At 45.2% G+C, this 19,834-nt stretch overlaps 1 protein-coding gene across 2 annotated transcripts in view; it reads right to left on the bottom strand.

Moving 5' to 3' along the window:
• Positions 1-1,273: 1,273 nt before the first annotated feature.
• Positions 1,274-19,834, bottom strand: part of LOC106560269 (platelet-derived growth factor receptor alpha) — a 24,354-nt gene continuing 5,793 nt past the window's right edge. For both annotated transcript variants that reach the window (XM_014122983.2, XM_014122984.2), the window contains exons 6-28: positions 18,466-18,628; positions 17,776-17,968; positions 17,553-17,668; positions 17,090-17,389; positions 16,595-16,995; positions 16,306-16,474; positions 15,972-16,161; positions 15,621-15,736; positions 15,306-15,432; positions 14,893-15,089; positions 12,093-12,187; positions 11,608-11,740; positions 10,564-10,668; positions 10,018-10,128; positions 9,005-9,158; positions 8,069-8,226; positions 7,604-7,719; positions 6,199-6,321; positions 4,321-4,432; positions 4,070-4,169; positions 3,687-3,792; positions 2,370-2,605; positions 1,274-2,129 (exon numbers count right to left, since the gene is read on the bottom strand). In XM_014122983.2, the coding sequence (XP_013978458.1) occupies positions 1,988-2,129; positions 2,370-2,605; positions 3,687-3,792; positions 4,070-4,169; positions 4,321-4,432; positions 6,199-6,321; positions 7,604-7,719; positions 8,069-8,226; positions 9,005-9,158; positions 10,018-10,128; positions 10,564-10,668; positions 11,608-11,740; positions 12,093-12,187; positions 14,893-15,089; positions 15,306-15,432; positions 15,621-15,736; positions 15,972-16,161; positions 16,306-16,474; positions 16,595-16,995; positions 17,090-17,389; positions 17,553-17,668; positions 17,776-17,968; positions 18,466-18,628 (3,663 nt within the window). In that variant the 3' untranslated portion in view covers positions 1,274-1,987. The remainder of the gene's footprint in view (positions 2,130-2,369; positions 2,606-3,686; positions 3,793-4,069; positions 4,170-4,320; positions 4,433-6,198; positions 6,322-7,603; positions 7,720-8,068; positions 8,227-9,004; positions 9,159-10,017; positions 10,129-10,563; positions 10,669-11,607; positions 11,741-12,092; positions 12,188-14,892; positions 15,090-15,305; positions 15,433-15,620; positions 15,737-15,971; positions 16,162-16,305; positions 16,475-16,594; positions 16,996-17,089; positions 17,390-17,552; positions 17,669-17,775; positions 17,969-18,465; positions 18,629-19,834) is intronic.

Raw genomic sequence — 19,834 nt, 5'->3', positions numbered from 1 at the left:
ATGGCTGTGTGCTAGATTTCATACCTGTCAGCAACTGGTGTGGCTGAAATAGCCGAATCCACTAATTTGAAGGGCTGTCCACATACTTTTGTATATATAGTGTGTACAAAAATATAAATGCAACATGTAAAGTGTTGGTCCCATGTTTCATGAGCGGAAATAAAAATTCCCAGAAATGTTCCATATGCACAAAAAGTTTTTTTTTTTTTTCAAATTTTGTGTACAAATTTGATAACGGCACTGTTAGTGAGCATTTCTCCTTTGCCAAAATAATCCATTCACCTGAAAGGTGTGGCATATCAAGAAGCTGATTAAACAGCATGACCATTACACAGCTGCACCTTGTGCTGGGGCAAATAAAAGGACACTTTAAAATGCGCAGTTTTGTCACAACACAATGCCACAGATGTCTCAAGTTTTAAGGGAGCGTGCAATTGGCATTCTGACTGCAGGAATGTCCACCAGAGCTGTTGCCAGTTAAGTGAATGTTAATTTCTCTACCATAAACTGCCTCCAATGTTTTTTAGAGAATTTGGCAGTACGTTCAACCGGCCTCACAACATGTGTAGCCACGCTAGCTCAGGACCTCCACATCTGGCTTCTCCACCTGCAGGATAGTCTGGGGGGGGACTGAGGAGTATTTATGTCGGTAATAAAGCCCTTTTGTGGGGAAAACGTTCTGATTGATTGGGCCTGGCTCCCCAGTGGGTGGGCCTATGCCCTCCAAGGCCCACCCATGGCTGCACCCCTGCCCAGTCATGTGAAATCCATAGATTAGGGCCTAATAAACTCATTTAAATTGACAGATTTTCTTATATTAACTGTAATTCAGTAAAATCCTTGAAGTGTTTTTTTTTCTCACAGTGTATGTGTGTGTGTGTATATATATATATATATATATATATATATATATATATACACACACACATATACACACATATATATATATACACATATATATATATACACACATATACACACATATATATATACACACACATATGCAAGAGGTGTCCCTACAGTCCCTGGTTTGAATCCAGGCTGAATCACATTTGACCGTGATTGGGAGTCACATAGGGCGGCACACAATTGGCCCAGCGTCGTCCGGGTTTGGCCGGGGTAGGCCGTCATTGTAAATAAGAATTTGTTCTTAACTGACTTGCCTGGTTGAATAACACATATATACATATATATATATATATATATATATGTGATAAAATGTTTAAAAAAATACAAATGTTTGTACTGCTATTGACAACATATGCCATATGGGCAAATACAAAAACATGTTTTTTAATCAATGTATTGCTACTGATTGTGCCAGCATCAGATATACTGTAATACATTTCCTGCAGGTAGGTGGGTTGTGAAGTAAAGCCGTCTGTTGTCTAGCTGGCCTCATACTGGTCTGTTTGCTGGCACTGGGTGATGTGGTTTAAATAGTGGGTCTGTCTGTAGTGGTTCTGCATGGCTGAGATAAACTGCCCGTCATTCTGGGTCTTTGATCTTCACGCCTGATGCATTCTGATCCCTCCATCCATCCTTGCTTATGATGCTGTTCGGAATGCCCATTACAATAAGGTTTTATACGTTTATATAAAAATCTTCCTCCATGTTCTCCTCATGTGCTCTTAGTCCCATCCAACACTAACGTTCCATAGAGACTCTGTAACCACATGGTAGTGGTTGAGTCGTTAGTGTAGCATCCATCCATGCTGCTCGTCCCTCCAGCCCCACAAGGGGTGCTGTCAGTCTGACAAGGAAAACGGCAGGCGTACCATGATCTGGCCACAGACTCGTCCAAGCAGTGAAGTGGTTTTGCTCTGTCCTCGTGAGAGGAATGGAGGTGTATGGGCGGAGGATGAGGAGGGTTCGAGATAGGGGGTTGCGAGGAGGGGTCTTTGGGTGGTCTGAGAGTCTGTGTTCAGGTGTGTTTTCCCCCCACTCTCTCCCTCTCTTTAGCAGGCTTTTGGCTTCTCCAGGCCTTTCACAGGAAGCTGTCTTCCACCAGCTCTGAGTCGAGACACATCTCATCCAACAGGCTGATGTCCTCCAGGGTCTCTCCTTCTCTCTTGGCCAGCGTGAAGCTGGAACCTGTCTCTATGGCACTCTCTTCAGATGTCTGAGAGCTTCACAGGACAGAGAGGAACAGGTCAGTGTTACTAAACAGTTAAGTGTGTGATAGGGTATAGTATACAGGAGGAGACCATTAATTAAATATAAAGGATATCTATCTTGTTTGCTGCGTGTTTTCATTGGGTAAACAGAACTAGCACATGTTAGGTTGTAAAATGGTGTTATCAACCTATACCACATATAACAATCTGAGATTGAAGATACACATGTCTGAGATTAAGGTGGTAGCCTACCTGTGGCGGTTCCTCTTGATGTACTCATCATCAGACAGAGGGTCCAGGTCAGGGAGGGGGATAATGTAACCGCTGTCAGAGCTGAGGCGCTGCTCGTCGAAGCCACTCTCCCTGTCCTTCAACTTGTCCTGACTCTTATAGGTGATCCCAATGTAGGCGTCATCACTCTCCACCTGGACCCTGGTCACTGCTGGATGGTCACTCTTCAGGAACTCATGGCTTGCCCTCTCGAAGCACTGCACAACAGAGAGAAAGCCCAATGAACCTCAACCTACAGTATCGAGGAGCATTGGATCATAATGTCTACAGTACCATGCAGAAAACGTAGCTATATGTCTAACCGTTTTTAAAAAAACAAAAGTGATGTGCATGTAAATAAACCATTTTTGGCCTGGAGTACTGAATAGTTATTTACTGCTCTGGTACCTCCAAAACAGTAGCATCCCCTTCATAATCACAAAACATAAATCACTTCAACTCATAAATCAATCCTAAAACAGATTTATCAGTTGAACCAGTTGAACTAGCTGTCAGTGGTGTGTGTTCTCACTCAGTCAGCCTGGTCGTGATCTCCCATCCCACCCCACCCTAGCCCAGCCAACCCAACCCCAGCCTTAGGTGCTAAAACAGGAGCCAACTCCTCCACTCTCCTGGACCAGCAAAGCAGAATAGTGGGGGAGGAGGAGGTTTGATGTGCCATGTGTGGCGTGCTGTTTAATAGGCTCATTATAGTTAGCCTAGCCGGTGGAGGGGAGGTGGAGGAGAGACCTGGGGCTGCTGCTGCTGACTGTATCATTACTGTGGTTGGGGCTGGTCACTGACCGCCAGCTGGAGCATTAGCACTCTAATCATCGCCAGAGCTGGGCTTTAATACAACGGAAATGCACAGTACTCAGTGCCCACAGAAACAGCCTCAACTGACAGAGCCCACAGAAACACACTACACTGGCAGTGTTGGGGGAAGTGGTTGGAGTTTGTGAGCCTGGTTTTAGATGAACTTTACTTTGTTAGTACTGTAGAACTATAACAAGCCCCAAGGCTAGGGGGAGTGCATTGGCTAGGAAAAGTGTGAGAAAGGAATGGAGAAAGAGGATGGTTGAAGCACTTACTCCCTTCCTGTGTAAAAATAGGATAGGTCAGGTAAGGTAAAAGGGGGATGAAACTGATTAGAAAGGACAAGAAACATTAAGAGGGAGGAGTAGGTCCAAACGTTGGAGGTCAGGGTCAGGAATTAAAGAGAGAGGGACATTAGAAAGCAGGTGTGAGGAACCCTGGGAGAGATTGTAAGGCCAGAGGTCATACTGAAGAGACGCTCACCCTCTTGTAACCGGAGGGCAGCAGTGAAGCCACACTCTCACTCAGGCGGAGGAAGGAAGGCCTCTTCTCAGGCTCACTGTTCCAACACTTTATCATCATCTCATACCTGGAGGAGGGAAAACACTCTAGTTAAACAGAGAGAACGGGACAGACAGTACAGGGAGTGAAACGCCATGGTATAACAGTCATATCATTGTATTGTATATCACAGTTTAGTACTGTGCATCAGACATTCACAGCAGTAGTAGCGTTCCATAGTATTCGCATGACATATGGGACAATGTTATCTGATCCACTGTTGTAAAATAAAATTGGCATAAAAAGTGTTTCAACATAATGTACACAACACAATGTAGAATTATATAAAAAATATATGTACATACACATCAGCGGGGGCATGCTCAGGTTTGGCCATCCTGTAGCCACTCTTGATCTTGTTGTAGAAGCTGGAGTCCACTACCATCCCTGGGTATGGGGTGCCACCTTTAACACAAACACACTGCCATCAGTACACCAGCAAACAGCAGTATCACTGTCAACACTGTATCTACACACTGATCTGGAGTCAGATGTCTCCTTAACATGCTTCTCAAGATGTGTCTTTGTCACAGATTTGGGGTCAGCTGAGCCTCACCTAGAGAGAAAATCTCCCAGAGGAGGATGCCGTAGGACCAGACATCACTGATGGTGGTGTACATGTTGTCAAAGATACTCTCAGGAGCCATCCACTTCACTGGCAGGAAGGTCTATGGTCAACATACACAGCAGATGGATCAAACACACTGCGCTCATTTAATGGACACTACAATAGTGGAACATAATGGAGTGCTAACATAAACAAGCAGGATACAGTGAGGGAAAAAAGTATTTGATCCCCTGCTGATTTTGTACGTTTGCCCACTGACAAAGAAATGATCAGTCTATAATTTTAATGGTAGGTTTATTTGAACAGTGAGAGACAGAATAACAACAAAAAAATCCAGAAAAACACATGTCAAAAATGTTATAAAATGATTTGCATGTTAATGAGGGAAATAAGTATTTGACCCCTCTGCAAAACATGACTTAGTACTTGGTGGCAAAACCCTTGTTGGTAATCACAGAGGTCAGACGTTTCTTGTAGTTGGCCACCAGGTTTGCACACATCTCAGGAGGGATTTTGTCCCACTCCTCTTTGCAGATCTTCTCCATGTCATTAAGGTTTTGAGGCTGACGTTTGGCAACTCGAACCTTCAGCTCCCTCCACAGATTTTCTATGGGATTAAGGTCTGGAAACTGGCTAGGCCACTCTAGGACTTTAATGTGCTTCTTCTTGAGCCACTCCTTTGTTGCCTTGGCCATGTGTTTTGGGTCATTGTCATGCTGGAATACCCATCCACGACCCATTTTCAATGCCCTGGCTGAGGGAAGGAGGTTCTCACCCAAGATTTGACGGTACATGGCCCCGTCCATCGTCCCTTTGATGCGGTGAAGTTGTCCTGTCCCCTTAGCAGAAAAACACCCCCAAAGCATTATGTTTCCACCTCCGTGTTTGACGGTGGGGATGGTGTTCTTGGGGTCATAGGCAGCATTCCTCCTCCTCCAAGCACGGCGAGTTGAGTTGATGCCAAAGAGCTCCATTTTGGTCTCATCTGACTACAACACTTTCACCCAGTTGTCCTCTGAATCATTCAGATGTTCAGTGACAAACTTCAGACGGGCCTGTATATGTGCTTTCTTGAGCAGGGGGACCTTGTGGGCGCTGCAGGACTTCAGTCCTTCACGGCGTAGTGTGTTACCAATTGTTTTCTTGGTGACTATGGTCCCAGCTGCCTTGAGATCATTGACAAGATCCTCCCGTGTAGTTCTGGGCTGATTCCTCAGCGTTCTCATGATCATTGCAACTCCACGAGGTGAGATCTTGCATGGAGCCCCAGGCCGAGGGAGATTGACTGTTCTGTTGTGTTTCTTCCATTTGCGAATAATCACACCAACTGTTGTCACCTTCTCACCAAGCTGCTTGGCGATGGTCTTGTAGCCCATTCCAGCCTTGTGTAGGTCTACAATCTTGTCCCTGACATCCTTGGAGAGCTCTTTGGTCTTGGCCATGGTGGAGAGTTTGGAATCTGATTGATTGATTGCTTCTGTGGACAGGTGTCTTTTATACAGGTAACAAGCTGAGATTAGGAGCACTCCCTTTAAGAGTGTGCTCCTAATCTCAGCTCGTTACCTGTATAAAAGACACCTGGGAGCCAGACATCTTTCTGATTGAGAGGGGGTCAAATACTTATTTCCTTCATTAACACGCAAATCAATTTATAACATTTTTGACATGCGTTTTTCTGGATTTTTTTGTTGTTATTCTGTCTCTCACTGTTCAAATTAACCTACCATTAAAATTAGAGACTGATCATTTATTTGTCAGTGGGCAAACGTACAAAATCAGCAGGGGATCAAATACTTTCTTCCTTCACTGTACATGTCTATGCTTAGGGGACACAAACAGCCAGTATGGTCATTGAGAAATACTCACACTGCCTTTGGAGACATAGTTGTTGTCATGCATGATGTCTCTGGCCAGGCCAAAGTCACAGATCTTCACTATCTTCCCCTGAGAGAGCAGGACGTTCCTGGCAGCCAGGTCCCGATGCACACACTGTACCGCAAAACAGACACACAGAGAATTCATTTAATCTCAATTCAGAGAAACCATTTGTATGTTCTCCCTTTCCATTTATTCTTTCTTTCCTCCTAATGTTTTACAGGGTGGCTTTATATCTACAGGCCAGCCTAAGAGACAGCCTTGACTGACCACTCCTGGCCAGGGGATATTCCGGGATAATAACTAGGAGGCTGTATGAGGAGCTTATAGCTTCTTTGTACCCAGTGTAATTCCAGCCTACTGGGTGTTCTATATAAAGACCTGGCCTGTCTCCTGAGCAGTGAGCTCAGCCTTCACAGGGCCGCTTATCACACAACCCCTGATTTAGCCAACCTCTTGGCTTTCACAGCTGTCATCAAGCACAACAGCAGCCCACAACCTGCCTGCCATCATTACCGTGGTTACCACTGGAACATACAGACGGCAGGGTTGACGTGGCAACCGACCCACTCCCTGTTGTGTACCAACAGAGAGGTCCGAACAAGCTTGCCAGTGACACTAGCTTCTGCTAAGCCAATGGAATCATGTGACCATCACTTCCTTCCTTCGATGCAAAGTCAGGCCAATAAAAGATGGCTGTGGCATCCTAGGCTCACTTCTGTATCTCTGGTTGATATATTCTGGAAATTCCCTCGGTCTCTCCTGAGTTAGGTAAATCAGCTTTTAGTTTTCTTGCACCTTATTTGTGTAAAAATCGAATAAATGTTGTTAAAGTGGATGTTTGTTTTGTTTCTTTTTACCTATATTTTAATTGGGAAGACATATTGAGACCTAGCTCTCTTTTACAAATGCGCCCTTTATATACACAACATAAATATACACATTATACCCAACCTACATATATACATTAAAATACAAAAACACAGTCATGTGAAGCACAAATAAAACATCACAAATGACAAAGAAAAAAGTTACATTCCTCCACATATAAGTCCCCAATCAATACTTTAAATTGCCCGAACTGCACCAGAACATCAAGATGAAATGTACAGCCTGATTTGGTGCCTCTAGGGCAATTCACAAAGCTGATTAAGGACCTTATTACTGATGAATGCATTTTGTTTTTTATGACTGTGTTTTTCTTTCTGCTTACATTTTGTATTTCTATTTTGATGTGTGTAATTTCTGTAATTCAGGGCTCATCTGTAAAAGAGACCTTGGTCTCAGTATAGCTATTGTATTGTATGACATTGGCCTGTTATTCCCAGCCCACTGCACTGCCCTAACATCATGTCCCACTGATCTCCAGTCATTCCCAGCCGTTGGTCCCACTCACATTCTTAGAGGACAGGAACTCCATGCCTCTGGCCACTTGGTAGGTAAAGCTGAGAAGGTCTGTGGTGCTGAGGCCCTCGTTGCCGTCTTCTGACAGCAGGCTGTCCATCTCATTATCTGGATCAGAAAAACACACATATACAGACATTTAGCTTCAGTCTGTCTATGAGTGAGTGAATAAAGTGTGTGTTTGTATGTTTATGTGCATGTAAATATAGAACTGGCTGCTGTAACCTGGCTTTTCCTAATGGGAGGGAGAAATAGGCATTATTATGTGTCTGCTACAATTACCCTCTCTATATAATTACAGGCTGGACCCCTCAACCAAACCAACCAGCGCTGACTAAAACCCTGCTCCGAGAGAGAGAGAGAGAGAGAGAGAGAGAGAGAGAGAGAGAGAGAGAGAGAGAGAGAGAGAGAGAGAGAGAGAGAGAGAGAGAGAGAGACTGTTCGACTGTGTACTCACCACCCTTCTGTGATGGTGGGTGGTCATATTCAGACCTCTGGATGTCAGAGTACTTGGAGGCATCACTCATCTCCAGCATGGGCACGTACTGCGTGGTGTCTGCCTGCTTCATCTCCATGTAGTCTCCTTTACCACTTTCAAAGGACAGGATCACATAGCTGCAGGGAATGAGGGAGGAGGTTGGTAGAAAGACAACAACCATGGTAGAATCACCCCTCTTAAAGGACACCCAATGTATCTGAGGTTCCCCCTACAAAGGGTGCAGTTGATGGAGTGGTCACTTTGAGATGTGGTCATTGTGAGTCATCTGTCAACACAGATCAGCAGAGCAGACAGGAGTAGGCAGGCCTCTCCCAGTGTTTCCCCCATGCTCGTCTGGACAGAGACCATTAACAGGTACCAAACAACAGTCATGATTAGGCTGAAAGCCGAGCACCACTTCAGACACAGATTTGATTAGTGGAAGACGCCTTCCTCAGCCATGAGGAAGACTGGGGTAGGGTTACGTTTTGTTACTGAGAGCCTGCTGAAGAGTGCTGTCAATGAGACAGAAAGACTGAGTGGGGGGAGGGGGAGCAGGGACTGAGGAGGGGGAGCAGGGACTGAGGAGGGGGAGCAGGGACTGAGGAGGGGGAGCAGGGACTGAGGAGGGGGAGTAGGGACTGAGGAGGGGGAGCAGGGACTGAGGAGGGGGAGCAGGGACTGAGGAGGGGGAGTAGGGACTGAGGAGGGGGAGCAGGGACTGAGGAGGGGGAGCAGGGACTGAGGAGGGGGAGCAGGGACTGAGGAGGGGGAGCAGGGACTGAGGAGGGGGACACACCAAATAGGAGGTGTGTGTGCGTGCTAGTGCATGTGAGTGTGCGCGCCTGTGCCTGTGTGCGTCCGTGCCTGGGTGCGTCCGTGTGTGTTTCTGCAGCTGATCCTATGTCTCTTTACCTCCTGCTGCTCTCGTCTGCAGGGTTTATGCCAAAGATGTCCAGGTCTTTCTTGGTCTTCTCTGAGTGCAAGCTGAGGAAGCTCTCTCTGTTTTTGTGCAGGTAGTTGACCAGGTCTCCATAGAAGCAGTACTCAGTGATGATGTAGGTGGGGCCTGCATGGGAAGAGAGGAGAGAGAAAGAGACACAAGTGTCAGTCCGCTGGCTTAACTTATCAGAGGCTCATGAAGGCTAAAAGCTATGCCAAGAGGGCAAGCCTTTGCACTCATAAAAACACTATTAAAATACCACACCCACCAACGGCCCAGAGAGTAATGGCAACCGCCTTTCTTGACTGTCAAAACCATATGGGTGTGTTTGAGCATATCTGCAGCGGTGGAAAAAGTACCCAATGGTTATACTTGAGTAAAAGTAAAGATACCTTAATAGAAAATGACTCAAGTAAAAGTGAAAGTCACCCAGTAAAATAAAAGTAATTTCTAAAATATACTTAAGTATCAAAAGTAAAAGTAAAAGTATAAATCATTTCAAATCCCTTATATTAAGCAAACCAGATGGCACCATTTAAATTTTAAAAAAAATTACAGATAGCACACTCCAACAAACGAAGCATTTGTGTTTAGTGAGTCTGCCAGAGGTAGTAGGGATGACCAGGAATGTTCTCTTGATAAGTGTATGCATTGGACCATTTTCCAGTCCTGCGAAGCATTCAAAATGTAATGAGTACTTTGGGTGTCAGGGAAAATGTATGGAGTAAAATGTACACTATTTTCTTTAGGAATGTAGTGAAGTAAAAGTAATAGTAGTCAAAAATATAATTAGTAAAGTACCAAAAATAGTAAAGTAAAGTACCCAGAAAATGACTTAAGCAGTACTTTAAAGTATTTTTACTTAAGTACTTTACACCACTGCATATCTGTAAGTGTGTGTGTGTGTGTGTGTGTGTGTGTGTGTGTGTGTGTGTGTGTGTGTGTGTGTGTGTGTGTGTGTGTGTGTGTGTGTGTGTGTAGTCACCTGACTTGGTGCAGGCCCCCAGCAGGTTGACGATGTTGAGGTGAGGGCCCAGGTGAGTCATGATCTTCAGCTCTGACATCAGGGCCTGTTTCTCACTGGAGCGGGCCGTGGCTGCAACGCCAAACAGACAAACAATCACTCAACCTTCAATCAATCACACCGCATCTATCGGTCAATCACACACAATCAATTCATCATCAACAAGATGCATCAATGACTGCCATTGTTTCATCAATCACAAAGTAAGCTGTCTGTGGTCAACTCTATAGCTGTCTGTATAGCTGTCTGTGGTCAACTCTATAGCTGTCTGTATAGCTGTCTGTGGTCAACTCTATAGCTGTCTGTATAGCTGTCTGTGGTCAACTCTATAGCTGTCTGTATAGCTGTCTGTGGTCAACTCTATAGCTGTCTGTATAGCTGTCTGTGGTCAACTCTATAGCTGTCTGTATAGCTGTCTGTGGTCAACTCTATAGCTGTCTGTATAGCTGTCTGTGGTCAACTCTATAGCTGTCTGTGGTCAACTATAGCTGTCTGTGGTCAACTCACGTTTCAGCATCTTCACAGCCACCTTCATGACGGGCTGGGAGCGGCTGAGTCCATATGCAGTTCCCTCCACCACCTTCCCAAACGCCCCAGAGCCCAGGACACGACCTGCAGACACACCAGACATGGCACACGATCAGTTAACATGGAGGGTAAACAAATACACAAACATAGACAGACAGGCAAACACACACACACACACACACACACACACACACACACACACACACACACACACACACACACACACACACACACACACACACACTCTCAAGCACTGACTCTATGCACACACACTGGACTCTACCCACACACTCACACTCCAACACACACATACCTACACAGAGTACATATGCCCACACAGACACATAAGATGCGCACACATGCATACTGACGCCACACACACACACTTTCGCCACACACACACACTTTCACACTCACCACATACGCTGCTGCTACTGTCTATCTATCCTGTTGCCTAGTCACCTTACTCCTATCTATATCTACAGTACACAGTTACCTCAATAACCTTGTAACCCTGCACATTATCTCAGTACGGGTACTCCCTGTATATAGCCATGTTTACTTCTTATTGTTATTCACTTTGTATTTATTCCTTGTGTCACTATTTCTATTTTATATTTTGTATCTTTATCTTTTACTCTGTATTGTTGGGAAAGGACCCATAAGTAAGCATTTCACTGTTAGTCTACATCTGTTGTTTACGAGGCATGTGACAAATAAAATAAAATGTTACTTGACACACACGTCTGCCTCTGCCCTCTCATCTGTGACTTCCCCAGTTCCCCAGTGAGTGAGATTCCCTTTGGTCGGTGAGTCACAACCCAAACCCAGGCAGCATGTCCCAGCCTCCCCTTTCTGCCAGGCCAGATGGCCTTATCACATCCTCACTTCAAAGACCAGAGGGAGACATCCAGACCACAGCCTGACTAGAACACGACACCCAACCATGATGATGTGACACTCTGACCAGAACATGACCACAGTAAGACCACAGAGAGAGGAAGCAGTGCAGTTGGCTCTCACCCAGTACGAGCCCATCGCGAGAGAACTCCCATCTGGAGTCATAGGGCAGCTGCATGGGGTCCACGTAGATGTACTCATGGCCATCAGGACTCACTGACTCTATCACCCTCCAGCGGATCTCATAGCGAGGCTTCTGTAGGACAGAGGACATAGATAAACAGATCCATACATTGGCTCTAGAGCAGCGTTTCCCAACTCCGGTCCTCTAGTCCCCCAACAGTACACATTTTGGTTGTATCCCAGGGCAAACATACCTGACTGAACTCATCGAGGGCTTGATGATTAGCTGACAAGTTGAATCAGGTGTGCTTGTCCAGGGCTACAATTAAAATGTGCACTGTTGGGAGTACTGGAGGACCAGAGTTGGGAAACACTGCTCTAAGACAAAGTGTAGGTGAGTGATTTAATGAGTCAATGAGAGAATGAGTCAGTGAGTGAGTGAGCCAGTTTGTGCGTGTGTGAGGGGCAGTGGTGATCTGTTGTACCTGTTTCCAGATAATGACCAGGACAATGAGTGAGATGATGACAATGACCAGCAGCACCAAAACAGCAGCAGTTACAGGCAGCTCAGAGTGGGGGCCTGTTCAGGAGGAGAACCACCACACACACATGAGATGGAGAGCACAACATGGAGAAGTCAATGTAAGTCAATATGGGAATGTTAGTTTGATGAATTATTTGAAGAACCCAACATGAGGTAAAATATAAAGAACTTCAACATGGCAATCCAAATACCCTATTTAAATAGCATAGTTCAGCATGGTGCCTCACACCCAATAAACCAAGCCAGTGGGGTCTCCAGATTATCAGGACCAAAAGGTCTGCTGAAGGGTTTAGGGAGAGGTGCGGGGTAGGGGGGCACAGCTTGAGGGGCCAAATGTACTAAGCTACCTGGGCTTTACTTTTCACAGTAAAAGTATCCCAGGCTAACACACATCTACACAATGAAAGTCTGTGATCAGCTGCCCTACCACAGACAATTTACCAGACAGCTACCTCAACACTGACAGCCCAGCCCAGTCTCTTCAATGCCTATCACACATCAAGTGTCACAAAGGGACGCAACTACAGGAAGAAACTAGCTATTAAAAGAGGAGACTATAGCAGGAAGAAAATATACTGTAGCAGGCAAACTAAGATACTGTGAATCTAGTCACCACACTATAACAACCATTTCTGTTGTACAGGGCCTATAGAAAGTCTACACCTCCTTGGATTTCTCCACATTTTATTATGTTACAAAGCGGGATTGAAATGGATTTAATTGTCATTTTTTGTCAACGATCTACAGAAAATACTCTGTAATGTTGGGAGTCTTCTTGGGTAAGTGCGCTTTGCACACCTGGATTGTCCATTATTCTTTTCAAAATTCTTCAAGCTCTGTCAAGGTGTTGGGGATCATGACTAGACAGCAATTTTCAAGTCTTGCCATAGATTTCCAAGCAGATTTAAGTCAAAACTGGTAACTTGGCCACAGGAAGATTCACTGTCTTCTTGGTAAGCAACTCCAGTGTAGATTTGGCTTTGTGTTGTAGGTTATTGTTCTGCTGAAAAGTGAATTCCTCTCTGTGTCTGGTGGAAAGCAGACGGAACCAGGTTTCCTCTAGGATTTTGCCTGTGCTTAGCTCCATCTGGTCTCTTTTTATCCTGAAAAACTCCCCAGTCTTTGCCGATGTCAAGCATACCCATACCATGATGCACCCAACACCATGCTTGAAAACAAGGAGGCAGCTACTCAGTGATGTGTTGTGTTGGATTTGCCCCAAACATAAAGCTTTGCATTTAGGCCAAAAAGTTTATTTCTTTGCAGTGTTTTTTTTGCAGTATTACTGTTGCATACATATGCATGTTTTGGAATCTTTTTATTCTGTATATTTGTATTCTTCTTTTCACTGTCATTTAGGTCATTATTGTCACCACAATGTTGTTGATCCATCCTCCATCCATTACAGCCATTGAAATCTGTAACTGTTTTAAAATTACCAATGTCCTCATGGTGAAATCCCTAAGCAGTTTTCTTCCTGTCCTGCAGCTCAGTTCAGAAGGATGACTGCATCTTTGACGTGTCTGGTGGTTTAATACATCATCCACAACATAATTATTACCTTGCCCATGCTTAAAGATATATTCAATGTCTGATGTGTTATTTTTACCCATCTACCGATCACTGCCCTTCTTTATGAGACTTTCGAAAATCTCCCTGGTCTTTATAGTTGAATCTGTGCTTGAAATTCAATACTTGACTGAGGGACCTTACAGATGTTCTATGTACGGGAGACAGAGGACGGTGTAGTCATTACCAAATCAAGTCAACCCCTATTATTTCACACAGAGTGAGTCCATATAACTTATTATGTGATTTGTTAAGCCAAATTTTACTTCTGAACTAATTTAGGCTTGCCTAAACAAAGGGGGTGGTGACTACTTATGCAACAACTATTTACTTGTTTAATTTATATTCATTTGTAAAAATGTGTAGAATTTTCTTTTCATTTTGACATTATGGAGTATTTTGTGTAGATAACCTATATATTTTTTTACAATTTAATCCATTTCAATCTCAGTTTGTAACGCACAACAATTTGAAAAAAAGTGAATGGTGTGTAGACTTTCTATAGGCCCTGTAACGGAGAGAGAGTAGGTGTGTAGACGTTCTATAGGCCCTGTAACTGAGAGAGAGTAGGTGCGTAGACTTTCTATAGGCCCTGTAACTGAGAGAGAGTAGGTGTGTAGACTTTCTATAGGCCCTGTAACTGAGAGAGAGGAGGTGTGTAGACTTTCTATAGGCCCTGTAACTGAGAGAGAGGAGGTGTGTAGACTTTCTATAGGCCCTGTAACTGAGAGAGTAGGTGTGTAGACTTTCTATAGGCCCTGTAACTGAGACAGAGGAGGTGTGTAGACTTTCTATAGGCCCTGTAACTGAGAGAGTAGGTGTGTAGACTTTCTATAGGCCCTGTAACTGAGAGAGGAGGTGTGTAGACTTTCTATAGGCCCTGTAACTGAGAGAGAGAGGTGTGTAGACTTTTATAGGCCCTGTAACTAAGAGATAGTTGTAGACTTTCTATAGGCCCTGTAACTAAGAGATAGTGTGTAGACTTTCTATAGGCCCTGTAACTGAGAGAGAGGAGGTGTGTAGACTTTCTATAGGCCCTGTAACTGAGAGAGTAGGTGTGTAGACTTTCTATAGGCCCTGTAACTGAGAGAGAGGAGGTGTGTAGACTTTCTATAGGCCCTGTAACTGAGAGAGTAGGTGTGTAAGTGTGACTTTGTGAGTGTATGTCTCACCTTGTGACACCAGCTTCACCTCCCTGCTGACGGCGGCCATCGCGTTCCTGGCCAGGCAGCGGACGGCCAGAGTGTTCTCAAGACGCACGAAGATCACCTGGCTCTCCAGCTGGTTGTCCTGGTCGATGTGCGCTTCCACAGTGATATCTGTGTCGTTGGTTGGCAGGGGCACCCACTGAGACGAGTCGTTGGCACAGCTGGACAGAGGAGGAAGGAAGAGTAAAGACACGAGACCTGATAGCATGACATTATCACATTGGGCATAGTAGCATGTGAAGTGGCCAGGTAGAGGTGAACAATGTACAGTAGGTGTATTTTAATTTTAAGGAAGAAAACTGGCTATTGTTGGAGTGAAAGTGAGAGAACGGAGAGATGAAGAGGAAGAACGTGGGGTTGTGAGAGGGTATCCTTACTGTTTTATGTTCTTGCAGATGAACCACTCCACCTCAGGAGTGGGCATGCCTCCAGCGATACACACTACAGACTGGCCTGAGGCTGAGCCATGATGGAGGTCCATCAGGTCCACAATGACTGCAGGTACTGGACACAGACAGAGAAAGAACAGGGGGTCAGACCACAATACAGACAGGGACAGAAGAAAAAAAAAGAGAAATAGAGAAAGGGGGTCAAAGAGAGATGGTTAGAAAGTTATGGGAGTATGGGACCACAGGTGTCAGTGAGATAAAGGTAAATGAAAATTGAGGGGTTGGAGCATTTTCCTGCCTCACCTTTGACCTGCAGGCTGAAGCTGTGGCTGTGGGTCTGGTTCCCGTTCTGCACTCTGATGGTGTAGTTCCCACTGTCCTCCTCCTTGGCCCGGATCAGGGTCAGAACACTCTGGTACCTACAGAGACAAAACACCATGTATGGTTACACTCTAATCTCATGCGATCGCTGTTAAGTCTGTCATGAGAGACTAGTTCCAATCTAACATCTCACCACACCACACCTTAATAATAGACATCTGAACATCCTAGGTGAACTGGGGAACCTGTTATTAGCCACAGAGTTGAATGTGCAGGACAGTGGTTTATCATATCTCTTCAGTCAGTGTTGAGTCATGTTAGAGGAAGTTTCACCTGGTCTCGCTGAGCTGCTGGAGGCTGGTGGTTATCTCAGCCGCCACATAGTTGAGGGGGAGGCCATCTTTGAGCCATGTGACCTGGGCGCTGGGGAAGGAGTCGATGTTGGCCCGGAACTCTCTGCTCTCATCCAGGTCTGCTGACTCCTGAGAACTGAACACAGGGCGCAGCGACACAAATGGGCTCTCTGTCAGGACAGAAAATGGAGAGAGAACCATTCATTAAATATGTACAGGTCACAGTTAGTTAAAACAATCTACCAGTTCAAGCAAGATGATAAACCAAGATTATTGCCTTGTTACTATGTTAATAAACAGTGACAAAAACGTACCATAGACAGTGATGGCCAGCTCCTTGGTCTGGCTCTCATTGCTGATGATGTCAGTAATGGAGCAGGCGTAGATGCCACTGTCTTTGGCTGAGGCCTGGGGGACAGTCATGATGTACTGGATCTCCTGGTCCCTCTTATTCTCGTGCACCGACTTCAAACCACGGTTCACCTGACACACACAAGTTAGACCCATTTAGAATCAAACAAACAAATGCATTTTCAAATGAATCAATTAATATGCTCTCCAAGAAGAGAGCAATAACTATGTACAGTATGTGCTGTTGTTTACCAGTTTTCCAGGGTACTTCCAGTGGTCTTCCAGTATCTCAGACCCCCGGGCCACACAGGTGACAGTGATGGTGTCTCCCACCAAGAGAGCAGTCTTCTGGGCCTTCAGCTCCACACGCAGCTCTAACCCCCCTGCCCAGCCATGGACGATGTACTCCTCACTGAGGTGCTCCTCTCCATTGATGAGGGCCTTGCAGACATAGGTTCCTGCACTGAAGAAGCCCACGGCGCCCCTCTTGCTGTCGTAGACAGTCATGGGCACGGCCTGCTGGGTATCAGTGTTGACCAGGGTCACATTGGCACTGGGGTCCGACACGCGACACTGGATCTCCATCTCATCATGACCATTCAGGACGTGGTTGCCAAAGGGCACCAGAGAGGGGACAAAGGGCACCTCTGGATCTGAGGGGGTGAGAAGAGGCCATGGTAAGTTTCTAATCATTCAAACTTCTTACATAGATTTAACTCTAACACCACAGTGATGTCTTCCCTATACCTGGCACATATATGTAGATGCTGCTGTCCTCTCCCTCCTCAGTGGAGTTCCCTCCGTTGTAGAAGCAGGTGTAGAAACCAGTGTTTGCCACAGTGGCGTTCTCTACGGTAACCGTGGTGACAAACAGGCCGCTGTTGTCCTCCTCTGTCTGCTCTGATAGGTAGACGGGTGTTTCCCAGGCCAGCTCGGCCTCGCCCCTGCAGGTCAGAGTGAAGGGGGTGTGGAGGGGAACAACCATCTCCTCTCTCTGGGGGAACAGCACTGGGGCTGAGGCTGGCTGGAACAGCACTGGGGCTGAGGCTGGAAGGCACACACACAGGCAGACATATGGTCAGATTGAGGATTATTCTGAGATAATACACACACACTGACACATTCACAATTCCTAACACATTTGAACACATAAATGCATGTTCACACACATGTAAAAGTGCATTTTCACTTGGCTTGAAGTTATTCTCACCTTTCACTTTGAGGGTGAAGGAGAACTGGGCAGTGTGAGGGTTGCTGAGGACCATGATGGTGTAGTTACCACTGTCCTCCTCTAGTGGTTGCCGAAGAGTCAGGGTGCTCTGATGCCTGAGAGATGGGCAGAGAACCACTTAGCTCAGTCCAGCACACACCACACAGAAGTCCACAGACACACAAAAAAACAGCTTTGCTATAAACAGCTGTTATTTTCTTACTGGTTCCCCTCCAGACGGCTGGTCTTGGTGAGGAAGTAGCTGTTCTCAGTGATGGCGATACCGTCTTTCAGCCAGGTGACTTTAGGAGCAGGGAAGGCTTCAATACTGATGGTGAACTCTGTCTCCTCCATCATACTGACAAACTCCACCACTCCAATCCCACTGTGGTCCAACATCACAAAGGTGTTCTCTTCTACAGAGAGAAGGGTAGAAAAGAGAGGGGAGCAGAGGGAGAGGTAGTGATGAAGAGTGGGGTAAAGTGAGAGTGAGAGAAAAAAGAAAGAGAGAGTGATAGAGAGGAGAAACAGAAGGAAGGATGAGAAACAGAAAAAGATAAATGAAATTCTGGCACACATCTGTTGAAACCATCCCATAAAGCATTGGGGCTGTTGAAGCCATCCCATAAAGCATCCCTTCCCTCTAGCACGTCATACTGACACTGATAGGCAGGATGAATTAACTCTACGCTTTTATGTGAATTCAAGAGGACTACTTTTAAAGACTTATTCCAAGAAGTATCAGATGGACCCCAAGTCGTTTCTGTTTAATACATTTACAGCGAAGTGGTATTGGTAGTAAAGAGTAATGCTGTTCAAGGATAAGCAATGTCTTGAGTGAAATTGACTAGTGATAGACATTGTGCATGTTTTCAAAATGAGTTTTTGATTGGCCATAAGGAGGTGAGTGTACCGAAGACAGTGACAGCCACCCTGTTGGCTCTGATCTCTCCACTGAAGTTGTTGGTGATGGAACACTCATACACCCCACTGTCCTGAGAGGTGGCTGCTGGGATACTGAGGGTGTAGACCACTCTATCAGGCAGAGTCTGTTTCATCTGGACTGCATCCACAGCCTAGATAGAGGAACAAAAGGAAGGAAGATGAAATACACTATAGACACACTCACACACAAATACACACACACACCGTCTATACCCATCTCTCGGAAATAAAATATATTGTCTCTATGCTCTTCTCCACCTTTTTACAGGTAGTCCCATGTGGCTCAGTTGGTAGACCATGGTGTTTGCAATGCCAGGGTTGTAGGTTCGTTTCCCACGGGGGACCAGTACGGGGGGGAAAAATGTATGAAATGTATGCATTCACTACTGTAAGTCGCTCTGGATAAGAGCGTCTGCTAAATGACTAAAATGTAAAAAAAAATCTAAAATGTAGAGATGAATTCTGTATGTCAGAGCAGTATGTCTCTCTATCGGTCTGTGAGCTGATGGTGAAAACATGTGCTGGTCCACAGGAGATAAATCAGGACCCCAGGGCCTTTAAATGCCTGTAATTGCAGCTGAGACCAAAGCCAGGAGTCCGGTGCTCTTCTTACCCTAACTGTCTCTGGAAAAGGGCTTAGGGATCCCACCACTTAAACATACGCTCTGTCAGAACGTGCTGCAGGGATTACTGAACAGTGCACACAAAGACAGAGGTGCACACACACACCAAGACAATCCACTATCTACACTACCATCTACACTGACATACAAACTTAAATTAACTACATGTATGTTATATTGGTTATATCGGCGGGCAGGTTTAGGGTCATTAAATACTGTGTGGATGAAGGGCAGGTGGGTGGCGGGTGGGTTGAATAAAGAGAAAACAATACCTTTAAAAAATCCATAAATGTGTCATTCTTGTGCACTTTATATCTATAGGCAACATTGAGGTTTTTCTTTCATTATTTTAGGCTATCTGACATTAGTGCATAAGTCTAAACTTTAGGACCTAACTGTATTCGTGCCAAATAGCCTACATGCTAATCGCCAAATGCTTTTGGGAATGGGCAGAAAAGGTTAATGACGATCTAAGGAGGCAAATAGGATAATGTCTGAGGTTTATTCAAGAAGAGAAAAGCAGTGAAATGGAGAGTTGAAAATAAAGAGAAGGGAGGGCCAGAAAAGTAATGTTTGGGAAAGATTTGGTGAAGTGTTTAAAGAGGATGATAGCAGTGCAGGCTATGTGATGTGTGATGATTGTGAGGCGCTATACAAATTCCACAGTCACAAGACGGACTTCAAATAGGCCTATGGCACGTCAAGGGAACTGTA

Source organism: Salmo salar, chromosome ssa10 (assembly GCF_905237065.1).
Source record: "Salmo salar chromosome ssa10, Ssal_v3.1, whole genome shotgun sequence".
NCBI lineage: Eukaryota > Metazoa > Chordata > Actinopteri > Salmoniformes > Salmonidae > Salmo > Salmo salar.
Note: the sequence above shows the minus strand (reverse complement) of the source record. Positions and strands in the feature narration are given on the sequence as shown.